Raw genomic sequence first — 23,487 nt, forward strand, 5'->3', positions numbered from 1 at the left:
AGGATGGAGGGGGGTGGTGAGTAGGGGGCAGCTGGCACAGAAGCGGAGGCTTTCCATCCCTCGCTCAGGGCCAGGAGCCCCCTGCCTCCCCCCCCCCCATTCAATTTTAAGCTCAAAGCCCCCAATTCGGCCCTCAGCCCCCCGGGGTTGCAGCGCTGCTGCTTTAAGGCTCAGGTCCTCAGTGCAGCTTTACTGCAGAGCTGCCCCTTGGGGACGGCAACCCCGGGGGGTTCAGCGCTGCGGGGGACGGGCGCAGGGAGAAAAGGCAAAACGCCACCAAGGGCTCCAGCAGCAGCGTGGTGGGAATTCAAAAATACATATAAATTAAAAAAAACCAAAACTGGAGAGGCGACTGCTTTATTTAGTGCACTCTGCATCACAGAACCCCCTCCTCCTGCACGTCAGGCATCAACCGGCCATGAAAGCAAAGGGAAACCAATGAGAAGAACCCAAATCTCCCCAACCTGCGCCTGGCAGCAGCGCCCAGGTCCTGCAGCCCCACGGACTCCCATCTGTTCAGCACTTCAGCACACTGTCATCTCAAATTAAATGAACAACTCTATGTTTTCCATAGGAAAGGCCTGCTCGGGGAGGAGGACAAAATAAAGCTCATAAATATGTACCTTTGTTTTATTCGTCTCTTTTGTTTACGTCTCATTGAAATGGACACCGAGGGGCGGCGTTCTGCGAAAGGAGAAAATCGGTGGTCAGTGCTTCCTCCAGCACAGCACAGCCAGGGGAGCCCAGAGGTGCTGGGACGGCTTTAAACCCCCAGGAGCCCCCGGCCTCAGGCAGAGCCCCACCACAATCGCTCTGTTTTTCATCTCTCTTTAATTATTATTATTTTTTTTTTCCCCTTTTAAACTTCAATTCTTCCACTATTTGAGAATCCCAAAGAATCACCTGGGTGTAAAGGGAGGCGTTTCTCTTCGGCTCTTTGAACGGAAAAACCAAAACAAAGGGGGGGAGGGGGGGTGAATAACAAACCAACCAATGCCAAAAACCAGTTCCTACTGCAACTCCGTGGCAGCAGAGAAACCCAAAGAGACCCCTTGGCAACGCCGGCGTCCCACAGCTGCTGAGCGGAGCCCTGGGGGGTCACACAGCCCCAAGCGCCACGGCCCCGCTGTGCAGCCCAAGCTGGGGCTCCCTGCAACAACAGCTTCGTTTTCATCCTTTATTCTATTTCTTTTTCTTTTTCTTTTTTTTTTAAAGGGAAATTAAAAAAAAAAACAAAAACCAACCAGCAAACCAACACCATTTTGCTTTGGGATCAGGCCGCCCCCCGGCCCTACCTGAACCCTGCCCCGCTCCTCCCTGCACGACGCACCGCTGCCCTCCTCGCTTTCATTTCCTCCTTCCCCCGCGGCGGTTTGTTCCATTCAGCCCGTTTTACACAGCTCCCCCACCATCTGCCGGCTCAGGGCACGAAGCTCAGCGCCGTTTTATTGTCGCTAACCAAGCACAGGGGTCCGGCCGGAGCGCTGCAGAGAGGCGCCGGGCGAGCGAGGGATGCAACAGAGAGCTTTGCAGCAGCTGAGCGCGGCCGAGACCCGGCCAACATCACGGCGCTACGGTCAGAAGCGAGGGAGGGAGGTGATGGCGGAGGACGAGCATCAGTAAGGAACCCCCCGGCCCCGGCCCCCGCGCGAGGGCGCCCGGCCCGGCCCGCGGAACGCCTTCCCGTAGGGCGCAGCCTGGGCCGGGGCCCCCCAGCCGTGCCCGGTTCCTGCCCCACTGGAACCGGCCGTCCCCACGCCCAGCTCGCCGTAGGTCTGAATCTTGGCCTCCGGGTGCACCAGCGTGTTGTTGCTCCCCTCGGTTTTGCTGAAGGATTGCCCGACCGAGTGCAGCGCCACGGGGACTCTGGTGAAGCGGAGGTCCTGGTCCCCTGGGAACTGGACAGAGCCCGTGCCCTGGTAATTGCTCGTCTCCCCGAGGTGGCTCACGGAGCCCAAAAAGGTCCTGCTTTTCCCCAGGGTCTGGGCAGAGGGTTCCAACAGCGTCTGGCCAGAGTTCAGCTCCTCGGCCCCGAATCCCCCATCGGAGCCGTCGGCGCTGTAAGTCCTGGACGAGTGGGACCTGCTGTAGTCAGCGGAGCGCGCGGGTTGGTGCTCGGCGTGGCTCAGAGGCTCCTCTTGCTGGGAAAAGAGCTGCAGCAGAGCAGCTGTGACGGCCGGGTTCAGCTCCGGGGCTGCGCTGGAGAGGTCTGCTTCGGAGAGAGGCGGCGGCGGCGGTCCGGGGGGCTCAGGGGGCCTCTTGTCTGGTGGGAGAGCGCGAGGAGGACATGCTGTGGAAGGGTTACTCCTTTTAAACAACATCTTAACAACCACGCGAGCAGATATCAATACATTTCTACCAAGTAAAAACGAAAAGCAAACAGCCCCGCCGAGACCGTCCGCTCTCCAGGAAGCGCCGGAAAAAGAGGCGGAGAATTCCGAAAGCTGCCATTCGGTGTGAGATCACCGCTCACGTTCCTCAACGTTCTCCCCGCACTCACCCCGGTCCCCCACGCTCCCAAGCGCTCAGCAACAGCTGTCCTAACACATGGGCATCCGCAGAGGGAATTCCTGCTCCCGGATCAAAGGCTAACGGGGAGGCAGGCAGATGCAGGGCTGCGCGGAGCAGCGTTCCTGGAAAGCAGGGGGACCCCGGGGCCGCGCTGCCCGGCGGCGGCTGCGAACCGCCGTGCGCCCTGCAGGGCGAGGAGCGGCGCCGAGCCCCGGCCGCAGCCCCGCCGAGCTCCCAGCCCCGACGCGGCCCCTCTGCGCTCGTGGGTTTTCGCTGCTTTCACCACCTCGTTCAGTACGGTCCCAGAACCTCAACCCACGGCTCTCGCACCGCCTGCCCTGCCACGCGAGGACCGGCCCCCCTGCTCGGCCCTCCCCGAAGCAACAAGAACTCCTATTCCTAAGGATCCCTCCTAGCAGAACCGGGGAGTCCCCACCGGCTCACAAAGCACTTCGATTACGGTGCAAAAAGCTGGGAGCAGAGCTGGGGGATTCCTCTGCTCCAGCGCCACGGCCAGGGCTGCCGCCCTGCGCACCAACCACGCTCACAACAGCGGCCCTGAGCCCCAGAGCAACACCACTGCACTGCTTTGGTCTCACCCACCACCAACAGCATCGGCCACGGGGCAGGAAGGCAATTACTGGCGATGATGCGAGAGGCCACCAACACCTCGTTCGAATCAGATCCTCAAATCATGTGCAAAAGTGGTTATTAAAAAGGTCAAACTTTATTGTGAAAACCAGTAGTCTTCCAGGACCACCCCTCCACCCGTATCCATCAGTCCACTTTAAAACTAGATTGTATCGAAATCCAGAAAACAATCTTCAGGTAATTTTAAAGCTAAGCTGATCTGGGGACAGCGCAGCATTGAAAATAAACAGAGAACAACGTTATTTCATCGAATCTGCTCTACAATAACCTAATTATATTCCAGTACTAGGGCAAAAAAAAAAAAAAAAAAACAACGAAAAAAAGAAGAAAAAAAAGGAAAAAAAAAAAGCACAATCACAACTGGCTTGTGGTGGGCGGGTGTGTTGAAGGCACGAGAACACAGCACGTTCAGCTACATTGCAGAGGAGTTGTGTATCGGGCCAAAAGAGGCTCCCTGGAGAGTCTGAGACAACTCAGGAGGCGCTTCTACAATTTGGTGAGGTCGTCACAGGATGTTGCTAATAATTCAAAAAATCAACAAGAAAAAAAAACAAAAAAGACATGGAGACATTTACACTCACCTCTGGAAATGGAGTCCAGCAGCTCGCCGCTCAGGTCTTTCACTCGCCTCTACCTTGCTGGACAACAACCTGCTGCCTCAGCTTGCAGAGCTGCACAGCTCCAGCACGTCAGCCCTACGCACACTGAACTGGGCACTGTGCACCCGTCCCTCCCTCACAGGGCTCTCCAGTATTTTGCTTCTCATGTTCTTTACTGCTTTTCTGGTTTTTTTTTTTTGGCCTTGGTTGAGCAGGAAGGTGGAAAAAAAAAATACTTGGGGCGAATAAGAGAGGGAAACCTGCGTAACTGCAGCGTGCAAGAAGCCTACCTGGGTGCCACGTTCTAACACCCAGCACTTTCCTCCTCCCATCCTCACCCCAGGCCCCACTTCACCTCCCCCGACAGCCCTCAGATGTCTCAGCTCCTCCTGGTCACAGCTGAGCCACAGGCACTCGTATGGCAGCGGGACTTTGCCAACCAGGCGCACGGCATTCGAGATATTTACCTGTGCTTTCCTCCTGATGCACTGTAGGGGTTTTTCTCAGCCCCCGCTGCTCGCTGCTCTTCTCCCCATTGCTTTCCTCCAGGGTTAGGACAGGCTCCTGGCTCTTCATCAGCTGACTGAGCAGAACGGCCAGCACGTTCTGCATGTCTCCCTGAGCACCGGCTGCTTCTGGAGTCACCTGCTCCTCCGGTGGCTGGGCCTCCGTGGGTGGCTCTTCTATGGCTTCCTCTGCTGCTGCTGCTGCCTGAGACTCCTGCTGCTGAGTTGTGGCTTCTGTCAGAGCGTTGATGGACTGGTTGAGAGCCTCCAGCTGCTGCTGCATCTCTGGGTTAGAGTGTACGTTTAACAGCTGGGCCATCTGTGGGACGCTCAGATCAGTCTGGCTCTGCAGCAAGTTCAGTAAAACAGCCAGTTCACTCTGATTCAGCTGCTGGGTGATTTCTCCAAGGCCTGCTGGAAACACAAGAAACATCACGGAAAGGTCAGAGAATGCTGCATCTGACTGGTTTGTAATCATGACACCAGCAAACCCCTCTTCTCCGCGGGCCTGGGGAAGGCATGCAGGCTGCAGAAGGATTCCAAGACAGTCTGCTCAGCTTCCCACCATCAGCTTGCCCCCTCCAGCCTGCCATCAGATCTGAGCAGCGCTGCAGCAGCACCCCGTGGTACTGCTCACACACTGCACTCACCCAAGGCTACAGTTCAGCACTGCTCTGCCAGCAGCAGAGGGAAGCTTTGTCACTGCCCCCAACAGAACCACACACAGCTGCTTGTTCAGGCCAGCACAGCTGAACCAAACCTTCCCCTAACCGAGGGCAGCCCAAGGATCACAGTGCTGAGCAGCCACACCAGTCAGGGCAGCAGGCTCAGGGACGAGACTGAAAGCCCTCAGCTCACCTCACAGCAATCAAAGCAGCACCCCTTCCTGCACTAGAAAGGGATCCCAGGATAGAGGTGGTTTGGGATGGAAGAAGGGGGTTTTCCACCAGTGCAACAAAAAAACAAAAAATAGGTCATGCAGAAGGCAGCTCCTCTCTGAAAGCTGGCCTGGGAGCAAAGGCTCTGTCCTGACCTTCATGCAGCCAGGTCAGCCTAAAACACAATCTCTACATGGTGACACCTCCCCTCTGCATCATGCTGGACCAGCTGACAAGGATGACCCTTTATACTGACCCTGCAAGTCAGATTCCTTAGCAAGCAAGGTGCACAAGTTTGGCTTTAGAAGCTTCCAATTAAGCCCCCTCTTACTGGTAGAGAACTAATGCTGCTCCTCTGACTGCCTGTTAATCCAGCCACAGCCTTTTGTCCATCTGCCATGTTTCACTGAACACATGGACTGCACATTCCCCGGAGCAAGAACTGTCTTCTCCGCTACTCGTCTGTAGAACATTTGACACAAAGGAATCTTCAGCCCTATCTGGAATTGTGCAAGGCTTCTAGAGACCAATCAGCACAGTCTGGGGGAGCTCTGGCTATCTCCACATTCCCAAGAATCAAAATACCTCCCCTCCAACTATTTTTGGGACATCAGAATGTTGAATGTGGTTTTGGCAGCAGTGCACAAGCAAGTCCCTGTGATCAACTGATCTCTTCAGTAAGGAACAGTGCAGTAACATCCATTTTTGCCATCAGTCACTAGTCTTTTTTCCTCATCTTTACATATTTGATCAACAGGATCAAATTTCAGCTCAGCTGCACATTGGAGAGATGGTTCCCACCAGCCTGTTATCTATTACCTCACTGGTCAGAGACTCAGGGATTCCTTGAATTATTCTCTAAGAAAGCAGGCTTGTGAACCAATAACAACTCCTGAAGAGCAGACAGAGCGCTCTGCAGCCAGCAAAAAAAGTCAGACCAGAAAGATTCTGCCCTTCCTGTACAAGTCAGATCATCAGACTGCCTTGAAAGAGATGTGAGCTCCCACACCCACCACAAACTGGAGACAGCACGAAGGTAACATCACGAGGAGCCTTTTGCAGGCCAGACAAGGCACTGACCTACTGCATCTCCAGCACCAGCCTCTGTTTTGAGCTGGGCAGGCTGTGGGTGCACAGGACTGCTGTTGTTTTTGACAGTATCTGTGCTTGTAACAGAGGTAGTTTCTTTCCGAGAAACTTTTGATAACGGTGGCTCCTCCACTGCAATCCCACTCTGCCGCTGCCGTCGTCGTTTCTTGCTCCACAGCTCGTGGCAATCCTGCCAGTGGGGAAGGCTGAAAGAGAGCAAGACTTCACAGGTGAAAAAAACAAAACACAGCACCAAAAACAGCTTTGAAGACAAGTGCAAATTCTTAGTGCTGTATGAGGAGTGCAGCTGCTCCTCTAAATGCAGCCGTACTACAAAACCTAGAAGGGGCGAAGGGAAGGCGGCCCAACTGCACGTGAATCACACAACCTGCACTGGAGTCTCGCCCCTGAATGACTGCATTTGCTGCCATCCACCTCCTCCCATCCCCAAGCAAACGCACATTCATCTTCGAGAGTATGGTGGCTTGAGGAAAGCAGCTGCCTTTAATAACCCCGAAGGAAATGGGAATCTCAAAAGCTGCTATCCTTGCATGCAAATAAGCTAGGAGCAGAGTTTTATAGCCTGACTGAGGTGGGAGAAAAGAGCTGCCAGTAGTGGCTCTTGAGCAGCGTTGCACTCTTCTAGCCAATTAACAAACAAAGTCATCAACAAGGCTGCTCATCCTCCATGGCACAGAGGACAGGGATCTGCTGCCTGCTATTCCCACATCTTCCAACACTCTTGGAGCACCTTACAAGCATGAAGCCGAGCTTTATAAAACCAGGGCAAAATGAAAGAAATCCAGAAGTCGTAACTTAATTCCAACCAAGAAGGCAAAACAAGGCCAGTGGCTCCTTCCTCAAGTTCATTAGCAGTGCCCACCACAGCGAATGACGGCAGCAGGAACTTACTCTGGAGGTGCCATCTTGCTGAGGTCAACGTCCTTAAGGAAGTCACTCTGCAGGGCCTGCTCTGCTGTGCAGCGCTTGCCAGGGTCCAACGTCAGCATGTGGTCCAGCAGGTCGAGAGCAGATGAAGGAATGCTGTGTGGGGAGTGGAAAACACGGCTGAGCAAAGGGGCTGTTCTGAAGAGAGCAGCAACAGGCTTTCAGAGATGCTCAAGAGCAATAAACTTGGGCTGCACAGATATCTAAGTGATGCACAGCCCACAGACATCATCAGAACAAGCCACAGATACGCAGTATTTCTCGTCTAATCTTTCCTCGTTTACAAAGAGCAACTTTGCTACGAATCCCACAGGACAGCCACACAATTAGGCTCCCCCCAGAAAGCACATCTCTGAAGTGAGACAGCCTCAGCACCGTGAGAACGCCACGCTGCCAAGTGTGCTCTCCAGGTGCAGACTGCCAAGGCCAGACCCGCACAAGGAGCGTTCCCACGTGTGCAGAGGCAGGGAATCCCTGCAGAGGCACCTCAGGCAGTCAATGCACGGCCCAGCCTTCCACAAATGGAACAAACCCCTCACAGCGAGGGCTGCCCCAGGGCAGAAGATAAGGATGGGAAGCATTGCTTCATTCTGCCAGGCAGCCCGGAGCCAAAGCACGGATCTGCCACACGCTGCAGCAGGAGGCCACAACCCCACACAGCTGCTCGTCCTCTCTACTATGGAAACTCACAAGGAGAACTCCTCACGCAGGCGCCTTCGGTATTGCTTCTTGGGTTTCATGGTGTTGAAGTAGGGCAACTTGATGACATCGGGCCACACCGCTGGACAGGGGCTCCCACAGAGCCGGCTGAGAAGCAGAAAAGCAGGGTTTGATCAGCAGGTGAAACAGTGAGAAGGGTCACGGGCTGAAGTGAAGACGCTGCCTTTCTGAGCAACCTACAGCAGCCTGGGTGTGGGCATGCTTATAAGACGTATCAAATAAACCCCAAGTTAAAAAGGAAGAGGAAAAATGCTCACTTAAGCTTACAAGCTACCCATCAAACTGAATTTTCAGTGTGAGATATAATTTAGGGTCACGATTTCTGCGTTCAGCTAGCTGCAGATGCACTTACTGCAGGTGCACGCTTAGCAGCCACACACGTGGGTGGCGCAGACACCTAAGATGCCCAGCTGTTTACAGGTGCAATATTTACAATATTTACTGGTCCTATTTTGCAGGCAGATTAGAGAAAGAGGGCTTTTATAATACAGCAACTACGTGCACGAGCAGTTACTGCAGTACCTCTTTCTCATAGGCATGCATGTGCAATGCTTTACCTGATTAATTCAAGCTGAGCCAGTTCCAGATTGGCTTGAAAAATAGGCTTCTTTGTAAACAGTTCCCCGAGGATACAGCTGGAAAGAGGAAAAGCAAGAGGTCACGACAGAAAACCCTTGGGATGATCGTTTGAACACTGCAGCATTTCTGTTCGGAAGCGGATCTGCCCAAGGAGAGTTATTTGCATCAGGGCTTGTAGTTGAGAACTGACAAACTAACCTATGTGTACAGGCACCAGTTCCACGCAGCTGGGAAATAACACCAGTCTGGTTAATGTGTCACAGGCTTCACACTTTAACTCTTTGCAGGGGAAGCAGGATGCATTAACACCACGATAAAAAAACAGGCAGGCGTCTCCTTTTCTTCCCACTTATCTTTCCAACTTTACTGTCAAAATTTGGGGGACATTTGCTGGCCCAAATGTCCTCAGCTGTCAGCAGTGTGCTGCTGCTCACTGCCAAACCCAGCACATGGCCTTGCAAATTGTAAGGGAAAGAGAACGAGACAGGGGACAGCTCTGACTCCTTAACATCCACCCTCAGGCCTCCTGGCAGGAAGGACAAGCGGTGCCAAAGATAGCTGCAGTCTGATACAGACACCTGTCTGCTGGAGCTGGCCTAACCCCACTCATTTGGCACAGGACACCAAATAGCAGCTGGACTTCACAGCCAAAATTTCCCGCAGTAATTGGGAGGGCCTGACTTTCACTTCTTTGTTGTTTGTGTCCCAAACCCCAGGAGAGGTTTGTCACCCCTCCTGATCTCAGTGGCACACGAGCAGCAAAGGTCAGCTGGCTGTTTTTAAAGAGGGAGAACAGACACTTTTATCTTCCCTTTTGTATTGACCTCTATGACAACACAAAAAATACCCTTATTCCAGGACCTTTCACTAGTAGCTTCAGCTAGGTGCCAGTCACTGCTGCCTTGTAGCATGGGAACACCCTGAAAGTGTCTAGCTGCAACAGACAGAGATCCACACAAGTCCAAAGCTACCTCCCCTTGCAAGCACTGTGTGCACGAGGTTCCCAGCCCTGCTGTGACAGAAGATGGAAGCCAGGCACTCACCCACAGCTCCACACATCTATGGCTGGCGTGTAACGCTCCTCGCCTAGCAGCAATTCTGGAGGTCGATACCATAAAGTAATGACTTTATTTGTGTACGGACGGCTGCAAGGGAACATGCAAGTGTAAATTGGCATCAAGAGGCACAAAACCCCCACAAAAAGCCACCCCTCCGCTCCCCATGCCTCACCTCTCCTCCGAGCTGTAGAGTCGGGCAAGTCCAAAATCTGCAAGTTTGATTTGCCCACTGAAAGACAAAAACAATCACTGGTTGGAACCGCAGCTGGCTCGCATTCTGCAGGCAGTAAAAGGTAAGGAAATCCCCCGGTGCAACAGAAAGGCCTAAAGGAGCAGCAGTGACTTTTGGCTACATCAGATCCCATGCAGTGCTTCAAAGAAATGAAGTGCGATGCTTCAGCCTCATCTCTATCACAGTCCTCTCAACAGACCAATGTCCCAGAGAAATGTTTTCAGAAGGACAACCAGACACCTGGGTGCAATTACATGCAGTATTATTCTCACAAGCTTTGCTTAGGGTTATCGAGATAGCATCCTGATAATTAACAGAAATTAATAATTGTAAAGCACTCTGATGAACCGTGTTACTGCCAAGCACTGCTATCTAAACAAGAGAGAACTCGTGGAGATGTGCTGCTCTCAACCCTAGCCCCCAATGGCTTCCAATGAGCAGAATTTTTGCCAGGATGCCATGGAGAGAAAGGACACAAAGAGACCCGTTTGATTTCAGCGGACACAAAAGCTGTCAGTCTCCTGTGGGCAGACTGCTACCACCAGCAAGCGCCACAGAAGGCAGTCAGGTGCCAAGAGCCGCGCTCCCAGCCAACGACAGCACCCAGGAAACCAAGCACTTCATGATCTGCCACACCACTGCTGGAAACACACTGGGCTGTGTTCTGTGGTGTACGGGCAGCTCTTGTTACTGAGCATAACTCCGGGTGAAGACAACAACTGGGTTCTTTCAGCTGAACACGAGGCAGCACAGGGGAAAGAGGCAGGAGGGGACTCCATCCCTGCCAGGTTACCTGTTGTTCAGTAAGATGTTGGAGCACTTAATATCCCGATGAAGGAAATTCTTTTTGTGACAGTAATCCAGACCTTCCATTAACTGTTTCATGAAAGACTTGATGTGGTCCTCTGAGAAATGTACCAAGCCAGATTCTAGCAGCCCCATTAGGTCGTGGTCCATGTACTCAAATACAAGGTAAAAGGCACCTGGAATGATACAGAAAGAAATAATTAAGATGAGAAAGGAGAGATCAAGGAAAAGAGGAATGAAAGGACATGCAGTTTGTTGTGTGTGCTGTTCAACGTGCTCTGTTCATGTATTTATTTTTTTATGCACATACACAGGGGTTACAATGCATCCTATATATATATATACATTGATATATATTGATATATATATATATATATCAATGCAACTGCTATTCTGACTCTACAGGAAGAAATGCAATGCGCCCCTTTAAACCTGCTTCCACCTCTGCATGGTGAAAACTCACACTAACCTCAGCCCTAACCAAGCCTAACCTCAGCCCTAACCAAGCCTAACCTCAGCCCTAACCAAGCCTAACCTTTGCTGGGAGGTCAAATCCAGAGGCCAAACGTGCTGGAGCCACACATCAAGGAGGAATACAACAACAAATCTACACGCACAGGAAGATTTCTAGTTTTACATTCGCAACCAAATGAAGTTGCATCACCTTTTTGCCTAATTGAAACCACACCCTGCAGCAAATACCTTTGTCCTTTTTGAAATCCAGTGCATCTTGTTTGTCCGTGACGATTTCCTTCATGTTCACAACGCTACGATGGATCAGCTGCCGAAGGATTTTGATCTCGCGGATGGCCGTGATGGGGAAGCCCTCCTTCTCATTGTCCAGCCGCACCTTCTTGAGAGCTACCAGTTCACCTGCAGGACAAAGCAGCCTCAGAGCCTCTGCATGCATCACTGCCAGCAGCTCTGAGGGCTCCCAGCAGGAAGTAACTATGGACACAGTCAACATCCACTGAGAAACAAAAGAGCTGCTTCAGTTGCCACTCAGCTACTTTGTGTTAACAGCGCTCTGACTGCAGTCACCACGCCAGCAACTCGAGGCAGGTGACACCGGAGCTCCTCCTAGTTTGCTTCAGTGGAAAATCAGACGGGTGAACTGAAATTACCCCACACAGCTCCGGCCCTTTTTACAGGCTCTGCTACAATAAAACTCAACAAGAACACATTTAAACAGCAGGGCCTCAGTTGGCACCTGTGGCTGCAGCCAAGCCGTGCAGGTTGGGTACACAGCTTCACAAACACAGAGGGCAGCTGGATGCTCAGTTAGCAGCCATGTCAGAGCCTCTATTCTTTCACCCCTTTTCAAAACACACTTTGTAAATAACCGTTCAAGCCCTACAGCCATTCACCATTCCCTGGCACCATCACCAACACGGAGTGTTCTATGCACACCCATGGTAAGGAGGCCTTGGAGCAGTGGGGCCAACCTGAAGCCACGTGGCACCTTTACCTGTGTCCTTGTCCTTGGCTTTGTACACCTGCCCATACGTCCCTTCTCCAATAATCCCGATGATATCAAACTTGTCCACACAGCGCTTCCCCCAGTCGCTTTCTGTCTGCCTCCTTTCCCCATACCGAGGACAACAGATTCTGAAAGAAGCCAGAGGGGGCTGTTAGACACCCACCTGAAGGCTGCTGCACAGCCACGTGCTCCACCTCTCCCACAGCCCCTCATAATCCTCCATCTGATGGTTCTGGGAAGTATCCCCAAAAACAAATGCAGAATTTGCCCTCGCACCCATGCAGGTAACTGCACACATTTCTACAGAGACCTCATTATGCACCTTAGGTCTATTATTCTAAGTAAGAAAACCCTCTATTCTTCTATTGTGATCAACCTCCTCCTAGAAGCACCGAGAGCTTTATGCAGGGATGCTCAGCAGGAAGTTTCTCTGGTGTAAAGCTACAGTTAGGTCAGAAGACTGGGACAGCTTCCAGGGTAGATGTGGCTGAGCATCAGAACACGGCACGCTCCAGCTGTCTCCAGCACTGGGGGAAGGACAACAGGCTGCCACAGCTTCAGTACACAGCCTGAACTGCCACCTCTACTTGGTGAATGACAGACAGCACCCCTTCTTACCTGACAGGTGTGCTGTGCATTCTAAAATAGATGGCAAGCAGCCTCCAGCTGCGAGTGGGCCAATACAAAACCACCCACAGGAAATAAGAACACATACAAAAACAGGAATATGAACTGCATTTTTCCACGCTGCATTTCCCCCAATGGAGACAGCACCCCTTGGACCGAGGACAGAAGAACTGCAATAAGAGGGAACTAAGCCTGGCTGAAGATTCATAAGCACACATTAAGTGCTCTTTCCATCCAACAAACAGTGGGGAAAGCTGGCAAAGCAGCTGCCAGATTCAATTTCAGAAGCGACTGCGCTTTCGAGAGCACCATCTCCACACGGAGCACGGGCTGCACAGGACAGCAGTCAGCTCTCCTGGAGCCACAGCCTGGACCACAGCTCTACCTTGAAGCTTTAGAGCCCTCACTGACAGCTGTGTGAAGAAACAAAACCCAACAACCCGGAAAAGGTGAAGAAAGAAAGTCAGCCTTACTTTGGTCTCTTTTTGAAGGGTTGCTGAGGTGGTGTGGCTGCCTTTGGTTCCGGGGAGTCAGGAGGAGATGGATCCCCTCCAGGGAGCTCTGGAGGGAGCGGGAGGTCCGTGAGTAAATGCCGTGGTCTCTGCTCTCTATCTTTCTTCACAGGTTTTGGAGGAAGAATCTCTTTTGGACTAAACTCCGAAAAGTCGATACAATACAGAAATCAGACTTCAGTGGTAACAAGCAAACAAAAATCCTATGGTAGGACAAAAGCTCTCTATCTGAGAGCATAAACTTAGGAAAATTAGCATAGCAAAGTGTAAAATGAGAGAGCAGCCTTACATTGTACAATAATCAGTCAGGAAAGCGTTGCATTTGGATGCACCATCTTCAAACAGAACGCGCTGCCCTCTGCAAACAGCACTTGCTCAAGCTGCACAACCACAACTGAACCTCTCTGCAAGTCACTTCTTAGCAAGGACTGAAACAGAGCTCTAACTTGTGCATATCATTGAGACAGCAGACCTTTTTTTAATTAAATTATGGATGGCAGAGAAGGTTGGTTTAGACTGGCACGAGGCTCAACAGCAAAGCCTAATTTCTCTCTCATGTTTGTTTGCAGCAGGAAGAATTCCTAGGTCTGAGCAGCCAGGAATTCTCCTATATGTAAATCCCAGCACAGAAAAACGAAGCAATACAAACAATTGCAGGGCTTGTTTTCTGGACAGCCAGCAGGAGGTTTGCTGTGTGTCAGCAGCAGCATCTAATGCTCATCAGCACTGAGATCTCCACATAAATAAGATCTGGAAGCAGGTCGTTCTTCTGATTCTCCTAGCAGGCACTGCCAAATTTACCCAAAAATCTCTTGTGAAATACAGTTAAGATGCAAGCAAGACAAAGCAAGATACAGGCTGGGCACTGAGCTCTGATATCTGAGAAAGAACAGCGGGTCATCTTATCCTGCTGCTGCAGAACTCAGCGCTCAGCTGTGCAGCCCAACAAGGGGCTCAACTCACTCAGCCCCCTGGAGGAAAACCCTCACTGTGAATGCTGCTCTGGGCAGAGCACTGGGAGCAGCAGGAGAGCTGCGTGCCCTGACCTCAGCCCCCACTGCCTGGGAGCTCCGTGTGCAGAATGGCACTGCAGGGAGCTGCACCAAACCTGAGAAATCCCTTCAGAGGAGCCCTGGGAAGTCAAACTGTGTTCAAACAGAGCTTTCCTCACTGATTTCATACACGTATTTGAAACACCAAGGTGATGCCCGGCTCTTAACAGACCGTAGGCTCACAGTAACTAACAAGCAGCTACCTGGCTTCACGTTTGATCCCCTTTTACTTGGGACAGCGTTTGCTTCTGATACCACACAAATATCTTATAACATGTGCTACACTCGAGCCCTTTGACCCCAACAACAAAAACAAAAGCTGCAGTCTTTCCCCAATGCACATCAAATATGAATTCATTCAGAGGACTTCCCTGGGAAGGGCACAGATGTGCTGTGGCACTGACACCCACACTGCCTGGGTCCCCTTCTCCCCTCTGACCAACACCCAGCACACCTCGTGGACACACTGCTCCCTTTCAGCACTTTCCAGCCACTTCCTTATCTTCTATTAGCACTGTTAGCTGGTCGCTATAGCTTTAATTACTGCCAGAACATTTGGGCTTCTCACCAGGATTTCTTCACAGTGAAGAAGCCAAACAGACACTTCAGAGCTGCCCAGGCTTTAGGATGATAAACCTGAACGCCAGCAGCCTGACACAGACACACAGACCCTGCCCCCTGTCCTCCATGCTCCAGAACACCAAGAACACAATCAGGCTGTATTTTCAACTTCACAGAGCACTGTGAAGGCAGCCAGGTGTTCCTAAAAAACTTATGCAAGCAAATGGATTTTTTGGTGCAACATTAAACAAGCACGTGTGACACTGACACCAGCTGGTTCTGCTTCCTCCTGCTGCCTTCCTGCAAGTGGGAGCAGCCCATGGCACAGCTCAGCTGATCCGCACAGGCAGATCGTTCCTGGGAGCCTGGCAGGCATCAGGAAAGGGTTGAAGAGTCCCTAAGTGAAGAAGGTTTGCTTGTGCTTCAGAGCCCGTTCCCAAATCTTACACTTTGCATGGATATAGTGTCTGCCCAGGCTGAGCGTGTAAAACAGTCTATTTGTAAGATCTGCTCATGAGTACAAAGTCAGTGATTACGAGTGAGTTCTTTCACTGCCACACAGCTACCACTCAGCAGGCAAGGTGGGAATCCCCATCCTGCCAGGGGGAAAAACTCACTGCGTCCACTCCCTGCGTTTAACAGCCAGTGGTGCATCATCAATTCAAAAAGCAGAGCAAGTTTCTCCAGACAAGTTCGCATTAGAAGCTACAGCCAGCCAAAATCCAGAGCAGCAAGATATACAATTGCAGGACAGGATCAAGTCTGCATGCTCTGATTAGAAGTGATAGGAGAAAGGGTTTCCTTCCACTTCAAGCTTACACTGCAATGCCACTACGCATGCAGGACGCAACAGGGACGGAGGGCACATTGCATGGCAGGGAGGGATGGGCATCAGTTACAGATGGAAGCATCACAGCCATGTCTGCTCACCTCCTGAGATCAGCTCTTGGACACATATGTTGACAGACAAAAAAGCTGAAGCTGGTGCAGTTTTACTCCATTTGCAAACAAAAAAATACCTGCTTCTTAATCGTTAATAAAATACTCATTCCTTAAGTAATCAAAACTTAAGCTGAACTAATGCCTTTTATTCTTTAACATGCGGGCACGGCCTGCACACTCCATGAGTTTGGACCAGAAATAGCTCTACACTGCATTCCTGTGTTGGAATTGTTAAGGTCTTTTCTGTTCCTTTTAAGTACAGGTTTGGGGCAAATTAAATAAAAAAGCATTTTGTGTAAATGGCTGCAACACCAAGGGGTCCTTCAATCGGGATCCTTCATTGCTATGGTAAATAAAACCAAAGCAATGTGAAATTTTTACCAGCTAGCATTAAGAGCAGCCAACCCTCCCTTCCTCAGTGAGAAAGCAGTAACTGCCCACACAGGGTGACAGAAGTCTCCACAAAGAGCCGACAAGGCACACACAGGAGCAGCCATGCAACGGGACGGTCTTCAAAGCAAGACAAGCCAGCAACCTCCAAACCAACCACCAGAACCTGCCTGCTTGCAACTCCGTGCCTGGAAACACAGACAGGACCCTCTGTGTGACCTTACCTATCCAAGTCATCTTCCCCAACTAAAATAGGGGGGAGCGGAAGCGGAGGCAACGTTGAAGTTTTCAGGTGTGGGATAGCAGCCGTCACAGACGCTTGTGTTTTTGTAGCCACTTGCACAGAGGACTGGGAGTTCACCTGAGAGGATAAAGTAGACGTCCTTGGGTGGGAAGTTGATGACAAAGACGTTGGGACCGAAGGAGGAGCCTGAACGGGAGTCTGCTGGGATGGAGGCAAAGGTGGGACAGCAGGTGATGGAGGCAGAGGCGGCAGCGGAGGAGTCGGGGGCGGCGGCGTGGTGGTCGGCAGAGGAGGAGGAGGTGATTTGATGGAGGGCAGCGGGGGTGGAATCTCCTTCTCTGCTGGCTCTGTTTCCTTCGGAGATCGAAGGTCCTCTGTCGCTGCTGCAGGCTTCGAGTCTTTTGTTCCCGGCGGTTTCGAATCTCTCACTGGAACGGGATGTTTCCTTTCCGAGTTCTCCTCTGCCTTGGCTTTCGTTGTCTCTGCAGGTGCTTTAGTCTCTGCATTTGAACACAGCAAATTAACTAACTCTGTATCCGACGACGACTTTTCAGATCGAACGCTTTTGACGACCTTTTTAGATTCTGCTCCAGATTCCTTCAGTTCAGCTAAGCTGTTCTCCTTTTTCGACAGGAAAACAGGGGAGCCCTTCACCTCCTTCCCATCCACCTTCGCAGCCGCTGCCGCCGCCGCCGCTCGCTCCTTTTTCTTCCTGCTGAGCTCTGCCCCCAGGCTGGAGTTCAGGGGCAGCCTTGTGGGCGATATACTGGAATGGCGACTGCGGGACCCAGACCTCTGCTTTTTGCTGTGAGATGATGAGTGCCTCGAATATCCCGGGCTTCTGCTTCGGGACTTCACAGACTTCCTGCGAGCAGAAGAAGAGAAATGAAACAGAACATCTCGCCAACTCTGAGCTGCTCCACAGCCTCAGCAGCTCTCTATGAAACACCTCAGCTCCGTTCAGCCAGGCTGTCACACCTACCAGAGGGAATAAAGACAGCAGAACCACACTGCTGGGCAGAGCAGCGTGAGCTCCAGGTCAGCACCCAGCCCCCTACAGCCCCGCTGCTAAGGCAAACCAGGGAAGACAAGTCTCCAGGTGGAGATGAGATCACAGCTGCACCAAACAGAAGACTTCAGTCGAGATTACGAGCTGGCAGTTTACAAATCCTTCATAGTCATTATGTACAGCTTTAGAGGAAACAACAGATAAAATATGGTTGCCCCCACGGGAACGCAGCCTCAGGAAACGTCTCACTTCAAGCTCATCCTTCCCCTGCTTCTTTTACTTACCATCATCAGAACTCACATTTGCATGTTGTGATTCAGGAAGGAAAAAAGAACACTAAAAAAAGACTTTTAGTTCTGTTTGAGGTGTGTTCAGAGGGTCTCTGTCTTCACCTCCAACAGAAGGGCTCTACATATCTGCACACAGAGAGAATCCTGCTGTGCTGTGAGCAGGTTTTCAGCAGCAAGCAGGGAACACAGCGCTGGGGGACGTGCAGTGCAGTGGGGGCTGATGGAGGAACAGCATTAAAACCACAACAGAACTGGAAACTGGTAGTTCCAGTGCATGCCCTCAGTTACCATGAGACAGGGCTGCCTGCTCTGCTTAGGGAGGAACCGGAGGAGTCGTGTCAGCTGACAAGAAAGTGAGAGAAGAGCTCTGAGGTGACTTTTATTCCACGATGAATTACAGGGAGCACATCCAGCTTTGAAAATGCAGGAGTTATAAAGCCCTCGCTGCCCTAACAGCAGGCATTTTGTCCCTACCATGAAGTACCAGCCCAAGTCTCAAGTCGCTGTGCTCACAGAACGGCCCTGTGGGCAGCCCTTGCTCTGTGGTGCTGCCTCAGGATCGTGGCTTTTTCCAAGGTTTCTGCTTGATGAATTAACATCTCGGGCACAGCTGGCTGCCCAGACTGCAGCTCACCAGCAAAGTTGCCAGGAGCTGAAAATGCGTTTCCACTATGCCCAGAGACGTTTGCAGGCTAAGGAAGACATCCCTAATGGATCCTGTAAGGACGTAGTTTACTACAACCACAAACAGGTTGGGGATTAGCATTCCCTACTGCAGTTCTTTCGGATTCGCTATTTAAGGCTCTCCAACACTCACTTTCCCGTGCCTCCTCCCCCACCAGTTACACCAATTTACCTGCCTGCAGAGCCACATTCTGTTTCAGCACACAGAGGAAGTTTTTGCATCAGCACTCCACTATTATTTTTATTTTTTTAACCTTATCTGTCACACTGTTGGGTAGGAGCAGAGCCACTGCAGGGCCACCAGGAGGAAGGGTGAAGCCAGCAGCGCTGTGCACAGCCCCACTGCTCCACCTGCAGCCTGCCCCCCTCTCACCCTAACAGCCTCCACTTGCAGCCACCACTCGCCCTGCTTCTCCTCCACCAAACACGCAGATCTCCATCGGGATAAAGGTGCTCTGGAATTAAAGAGAGCACCTCGCTGTCTCGTGAGCGCTGGAAATCAGAGACACAAGAAACTAACCACCATGACTGTGAATAAGCACAAAGCTGTGAATGAATGTGATGTGTGATGAAATGTGATGAAATGTGATGAAAAATCCTTTAGAAATGTGATATAACCAAAAAGTTATATAAAGTATAACTTTATATATATATATATAAAGGCTTTGGAGGGGGGCACACTGGAAACCCCAGATGCACCTCACAAGAAAGACCACAGTTAGCAGCTATCAGAGCTGAAGCACTGGGCCGCAGTCCCCAAATCCACGTGCTCCCAAACCCTGCTGTGCAAACGCCCAGAACACCTGGAGACAGCAGTGCTGTGAGGCAGAAGAGCAGAGGGCAGCAGAAGCCAGGAAGTCCGAGTGCACAGCCCACAGTTGAACTGCTCAAGGAAGAAGCCCAACCAAAGGCTGTTATTCCTGCATGCCCAACAACCCCGAGCCACGCAGAGGCTGCTGCCCACAAACCCCTGCCTGCAGCTCATGTGCACACAGCCCACCTTCAGCAAGCTGAACCACTTTGGAATTTTTTCTTCTATCCTTTGCTGCAACAACAAGGAGGAATGGCAAACCACATCTGTTATTTTCCCTGCTGACCAAATCATCCCTATTTTCTCCTCAATTGAAAGCAAGTTGTTTTGCATAGCCATTTGAAATGCAAACATTCTGTATTCTTTCCAACCAGCACAGCACTTTGATTCAGTTCCCTAACACTGTAGATTGGACACGGAGATTAAAGAAAACACTGAATGCGCTAAGACAAACTAAAACAACTCGTATTTTCAGCCAGCAGAAATAATGCAGCGGCCCAGAAAAGCCTGTGTTACCTCCTTTGAAGGACTTCAGCCACAGTCAGGTGTTCACTGCACAAACGTGCCAATTTGAGACGCTTCCCCTCCCAAACCACTCCTGTTCCTCCGCAGGATCAGCAGTCAGCACCGGCTGCTGGGGCACTCGGCTGCCTCTGTCCACTCCTCTGCAGCAGCCAACCAAAGCCAGCCTCAGAAGTGCTGGAAAGGCAGCTGATCTCTGCCTGCAGGTGAGCTCCTGAGCAGCCCTGAGGGGTGGCAGCAGGCAGCTGGGAGCATCTGTGACTTCTGGCACAGACGTCTGACCATAAACTTCCACCAACTGCTTCAGCACGCGGGCTGTGAGCTCAACGAAGCAAAACCAACGCGTGAATTACAACTTACAATTTGCCTAACATATGGAAAACACCTGAAATTCCCTCTGTCCTTTACCAGGGATTCACTTCAGAGGAGTATTTTCTGAAGGTGTGACACATCAGTTTTTATTCTGCTGCACAAGGATGCATCACGCAGAGAGGCACCAGCTCAGGAAAGGGAGAAGAGCAGGAGGCTACGAACTGAAGCCAGAGACCCAAAGAACTCGAAACAAACCAAGCGTAAACAGCAAGCAACCTTTGGAATCTGTGGTGCTTGGGGGTTCAAGCATTTCGTCAGAGAATCAAAGATACCCTGGAAAAGTTTCTTGTACCACGCTACAGAGGAGCAGCACAGAGCGCCTCAAAGTTGTTCCCATAATTAAGGTCAGGAAAAGATAACAGCTTGATTTCTCAACACAGATGCAACCAGCCATTTACAGAAGGAGCAAGCTCTGGGTTGGGAAATGCTACAGAACAATACGAGGGGGCAGAACCTCTCATACACTTCAGCTTCCAGGTGGTTTCCTCCTGCACGGGGCTGAGGGGGGACATTTAACACACACCACAGCACACGGCCGCACCATGAAGGATACCTGCTGGTTTTACCCCTCCAAAAGCATTAGCAAAGAGCCTCCGAGAGCTGGGCCACCACAGCAGAAAGGACTGAGGGGAGGGAAAAGAGACGTCGAGGACTATCCCTCATTACCTCTGGGATTTAAGAGAGGGCCAGGATCACCTCTGCTTCCAAAAAAATAATCATAGGAGAAGAGGTAGATTTTACTTAACAGCTTCCAGGCCACTAGAACCAGTACATCTCCCACAGCCAGGACAAAGGCTGTAATTCCACTGCCCCATGGACAACAAAATTCCTCACAAAGAGCTTTAAGAGTAAAGGCTCAACTCAAGAAACCCCAAGCAGTTGAAACCCACTGCTCACAAGCACATCCTGGAGCAGCCTGCTCAGGCACAGCTCATATTTGGAGCAGAGGATGCAGCACAGTGCAGAGCAGTTCTATAGTTATTACATTCCAGGTCACATCTTAATTGCCATGGAGCCACAACCAAAGCTCCACAGCAGCCACGGTGACAACAGGAAACTCACTTAACAGAATCTGAAGCTAGAAAGAAAAAACAACATTAGACCACGTATTTGTGTACAGAACAGGAAGATTAATGAACACCTGAAATAAAAGAGAGTTAACACCGCCTTCAAATAAAAGTTTCCCTCTAAACTCTAAAGAAAGACAAAATGCAGATGTTTTCTACCTGCCTTTCCAGAATGCCCCAATTTCAGAAGGGAAAGTGGTAACTCTAGTACTGAGAAAAGAAAGTTTAGGCTGAAAAGATGGAGCTTACGTGTGGTCATCTAATTCAAGAAGAGAGGAAAAAAAAAGTCAGTTCAGAAAGAGCAAAACACACAAAACACAGACAACCCTCCTGAAGAGCGTGATCAGATTTCCACACGCAGCAAACAGATAAGGGGTTCCAGCAGAGGTGAACACATTCCTCCCACTGAGCTGCACAGCAGCGAGGAGCATCCGGGCTCCGTGCTGCACACAGCTCAGCTCCCCCCTGCCAGGGGGCCACCTCCAGAGGTGAGCGTAACTCAATCCCCGGGGCTCGCTGCTTCCCCAGCCACTGCTGTGAGCCAACATGGATGCTGCTCAGTGCCAGCCAGGAGGTGTTTCCTCAAGTGTGAACACCACTCTGCAGGAAACAGCAAGGAACCACAGCAATCGCACACCGAGCGCCGTGCCGTCAAATCGCGGCGCTGCTCCAGAGCAGGCCAAGTCCGGACACAGAGGGGGGTTAACACCCAGCCACCCCAAGGCATCCTCTCCCCCCGCTCCCTCCCCCATTCCCCAGGAGGAAGAAGTCACCGTGCAGAGCACACACCTGGCTATAGGGCTTCGGCTCATGGAGCGCTTGGCAGCAAAGGGGCTGCTGGAGCGCCTTCGGCCGTAGGGGCTCGGCGAGCGCCCGCTGTACGATCCGCTCCCCCTCTCGTAGCTCGAGGAGCGCCTCCTGTTATAGGGGCTTATGGACCTCTGCCTCCGGCTGTAGGGACTGGGAGACCGTGTGTTGGACTGGTAGGCCACAGGTTCCTTGTAGGGCGGGCTGATGGACTGCCGGCGCGACGAGCCGCCGGGGCTCTTCCTGTAGGGATCGTAGTTACTGGACGTATGCGAGCGGGGCGGGCTGAGGTCGTACTCCTGGATGTAGGAGGCTCCAGAAGGGCTGTCGTCCAATTTCGGGCTGTCCAACCATTTTCTGTGGGGACTCCTGGATTTCCGTTTCGGACTGTCGACGGTTTTATAACTTTTGGGAGCTTCCCTTTTGCGATGGCTTTTACTGCGCTCTTTGTGGCTGGACTTGAGCTCCCGATCCTTCCTGGACTTCTCCTTGTGCGCTTTGGCTGAGCGGGACTCCTTGTTGCTACTCTTTGAGGACAGCGCCTTCGGGTGCTCCCCGCTTTCAAGCAGTCTCTTGGAGGACCCCGATACCCTGTCCTTGGTAGACCCGGACCTGCTGGAGGCCTCCAGGCTCTTTTCCAACTTCCTGTCTTTCTCTGCCTGTTTGCTCTTCATCAGCTCACGGATGCGTTTGTGCTGGTGGTGCCGGTGCTTCTGCGTCCTTTCGCTCCTATCCGCTTTCCTCTCCTCGTTCTCCCTCCTGTCCAATTTGAGGGCCACATCATCCGAGAAGGTGTCCGAATCCGAACTGATGTCATCGTACTCCACCAGCGGTTTGATCACAGCTCCCAGAGGTGCCGCCGTCTCCTGGGCGGCCAACGGTGACTCCTTGGAGTGCCGCGATTTGTGCCTCTTGTGCCTGGAAGCCACCCGGTGCCTCTCCTTGCTGTTGGAGCTGCCCGGCGCGTGCTGCGAGGCCCCCCCGCCGCCCCCATCCTTCTTGCCCCCATGTCTCTCCGGGTTTGGCATTCCTCCTCCACTGTGCTCGGACAGGGGGAGGGGGGGGCGCTCCTCCGAAACCCCCGAACTTCAAACTCCCTCAGCGCCCTCCGTTCGCACCATTCACCGCCCCCCTGCCGCCGGCACCCCCTGCCGCATGGGGAGCGGGGCGGAGAGCGCGGGGCGGAAGGGAAGAACGGGGAAGGGGGGGGGGAGCGGAACCGGGAGGGGCGGGGAAGGGCACCGGGCCTCAGCGCCTCATTCGAGGGGCCCAGGCCCGGAGGGCAGCGCCGCCGCGGGGGGAGCCCCGGGAAGGCGGGACCTGGGCCCACGATCCCTCCCCTCCCGTCCTGTCCTGTCCCCGCCCGCCCTGTCCCCACCCTCAGCACCGGGCCTCACCGCGCGGCCCTTCGGCCCCGCCGCCCCGGCCCGGCCCGGCCCCAGCGCCCCCCGCTCACTTCCCAAAGCGAAACGGCTCCGCGGCCAAGGGGGGCACCCGCCAAGTCTCGCGAGATGACGGCCGTTTCTCGCGAGAATCAAC

General features: G+C 52.3%; 1 protein-coding gene across 5 annotated transcripts; it reads right to left on the bottom strand.

Annotated features, from left to right (window-relative positions):
• Nucleotides 1-343: 343 nt before the first annotated feature.
• CDK12 (cyclin dependent kinase 12) lies at nucleotides 344-23,167 on the bottom strand. 5 transcript variants are annotated; one of them, XM_052700054.1, is made up of 14 exons: nucleotides 21,931-23,167; nucleotides 16,367-17,251; nucleotides 13,159-13,335; nucleotides 12,047-12,186; nucleotides 11,281-11,451; nucleotides 10,565-10,754; nucleotides 9,712-9,768; nucleotides 9,525-9,626; nucleotides 8,460-8,537; nucleotides 7,873-7,989; nucleotides 7,147-7,278; nucleotides 6,226-6,440; nucleotides 4,229-4,678; nucleotides 344-2,263 (listed from the first exon to the last, which is right to left on the bottom strand). In XM_052700054.1, exons 1-14 carry the CDS (start codon nucleotides 22,974-22,976, stop codon nucleotides 1,617-1,619), a joined length of 4,407 nt encoding a protein of 1,468 aa, XP_052556014.1. In that variant the 5' UTR covers nucleotides 22,977-23,167; the 3' UTR covers nucleotides 344-1,616. The 5 variants fall into 5 exon arrangements, with proteins under 5 accessions (XP_052556014.1, XP_052556012.1, XP_052556013.1 ...); XM_052700052.1 differs by having other exon boundaries at nucleotides 344-2,290; nucleotides 21,931-23,166; XM_052700053.1 differs by having other exon boundaries at nucleotides 4,229-4,681; nucleotides 21,931-23,166.
• Between the last annotated feature and the right edge of the window lie 320 nt (nucleotides 23,168-23,487).

The sequence above is a fragment of the Tympanuchus pallidicinctus genome, unplaced genomic scaffold (genome assembly GCF_026119805.1).
Source record: "Tympanuchus pallidicinctus isolate F22 unplaced genomic scaffold, pur_lepc_1.0 scaffold39, whole genome shotgun sequence".
NCBI classification, from domain to species: Eukaryota; Metazoa; Chordata; class Aves; order Galliformes; family Phasianidae; genus Tympanuchus; species Tympanuchus pallidicinctus.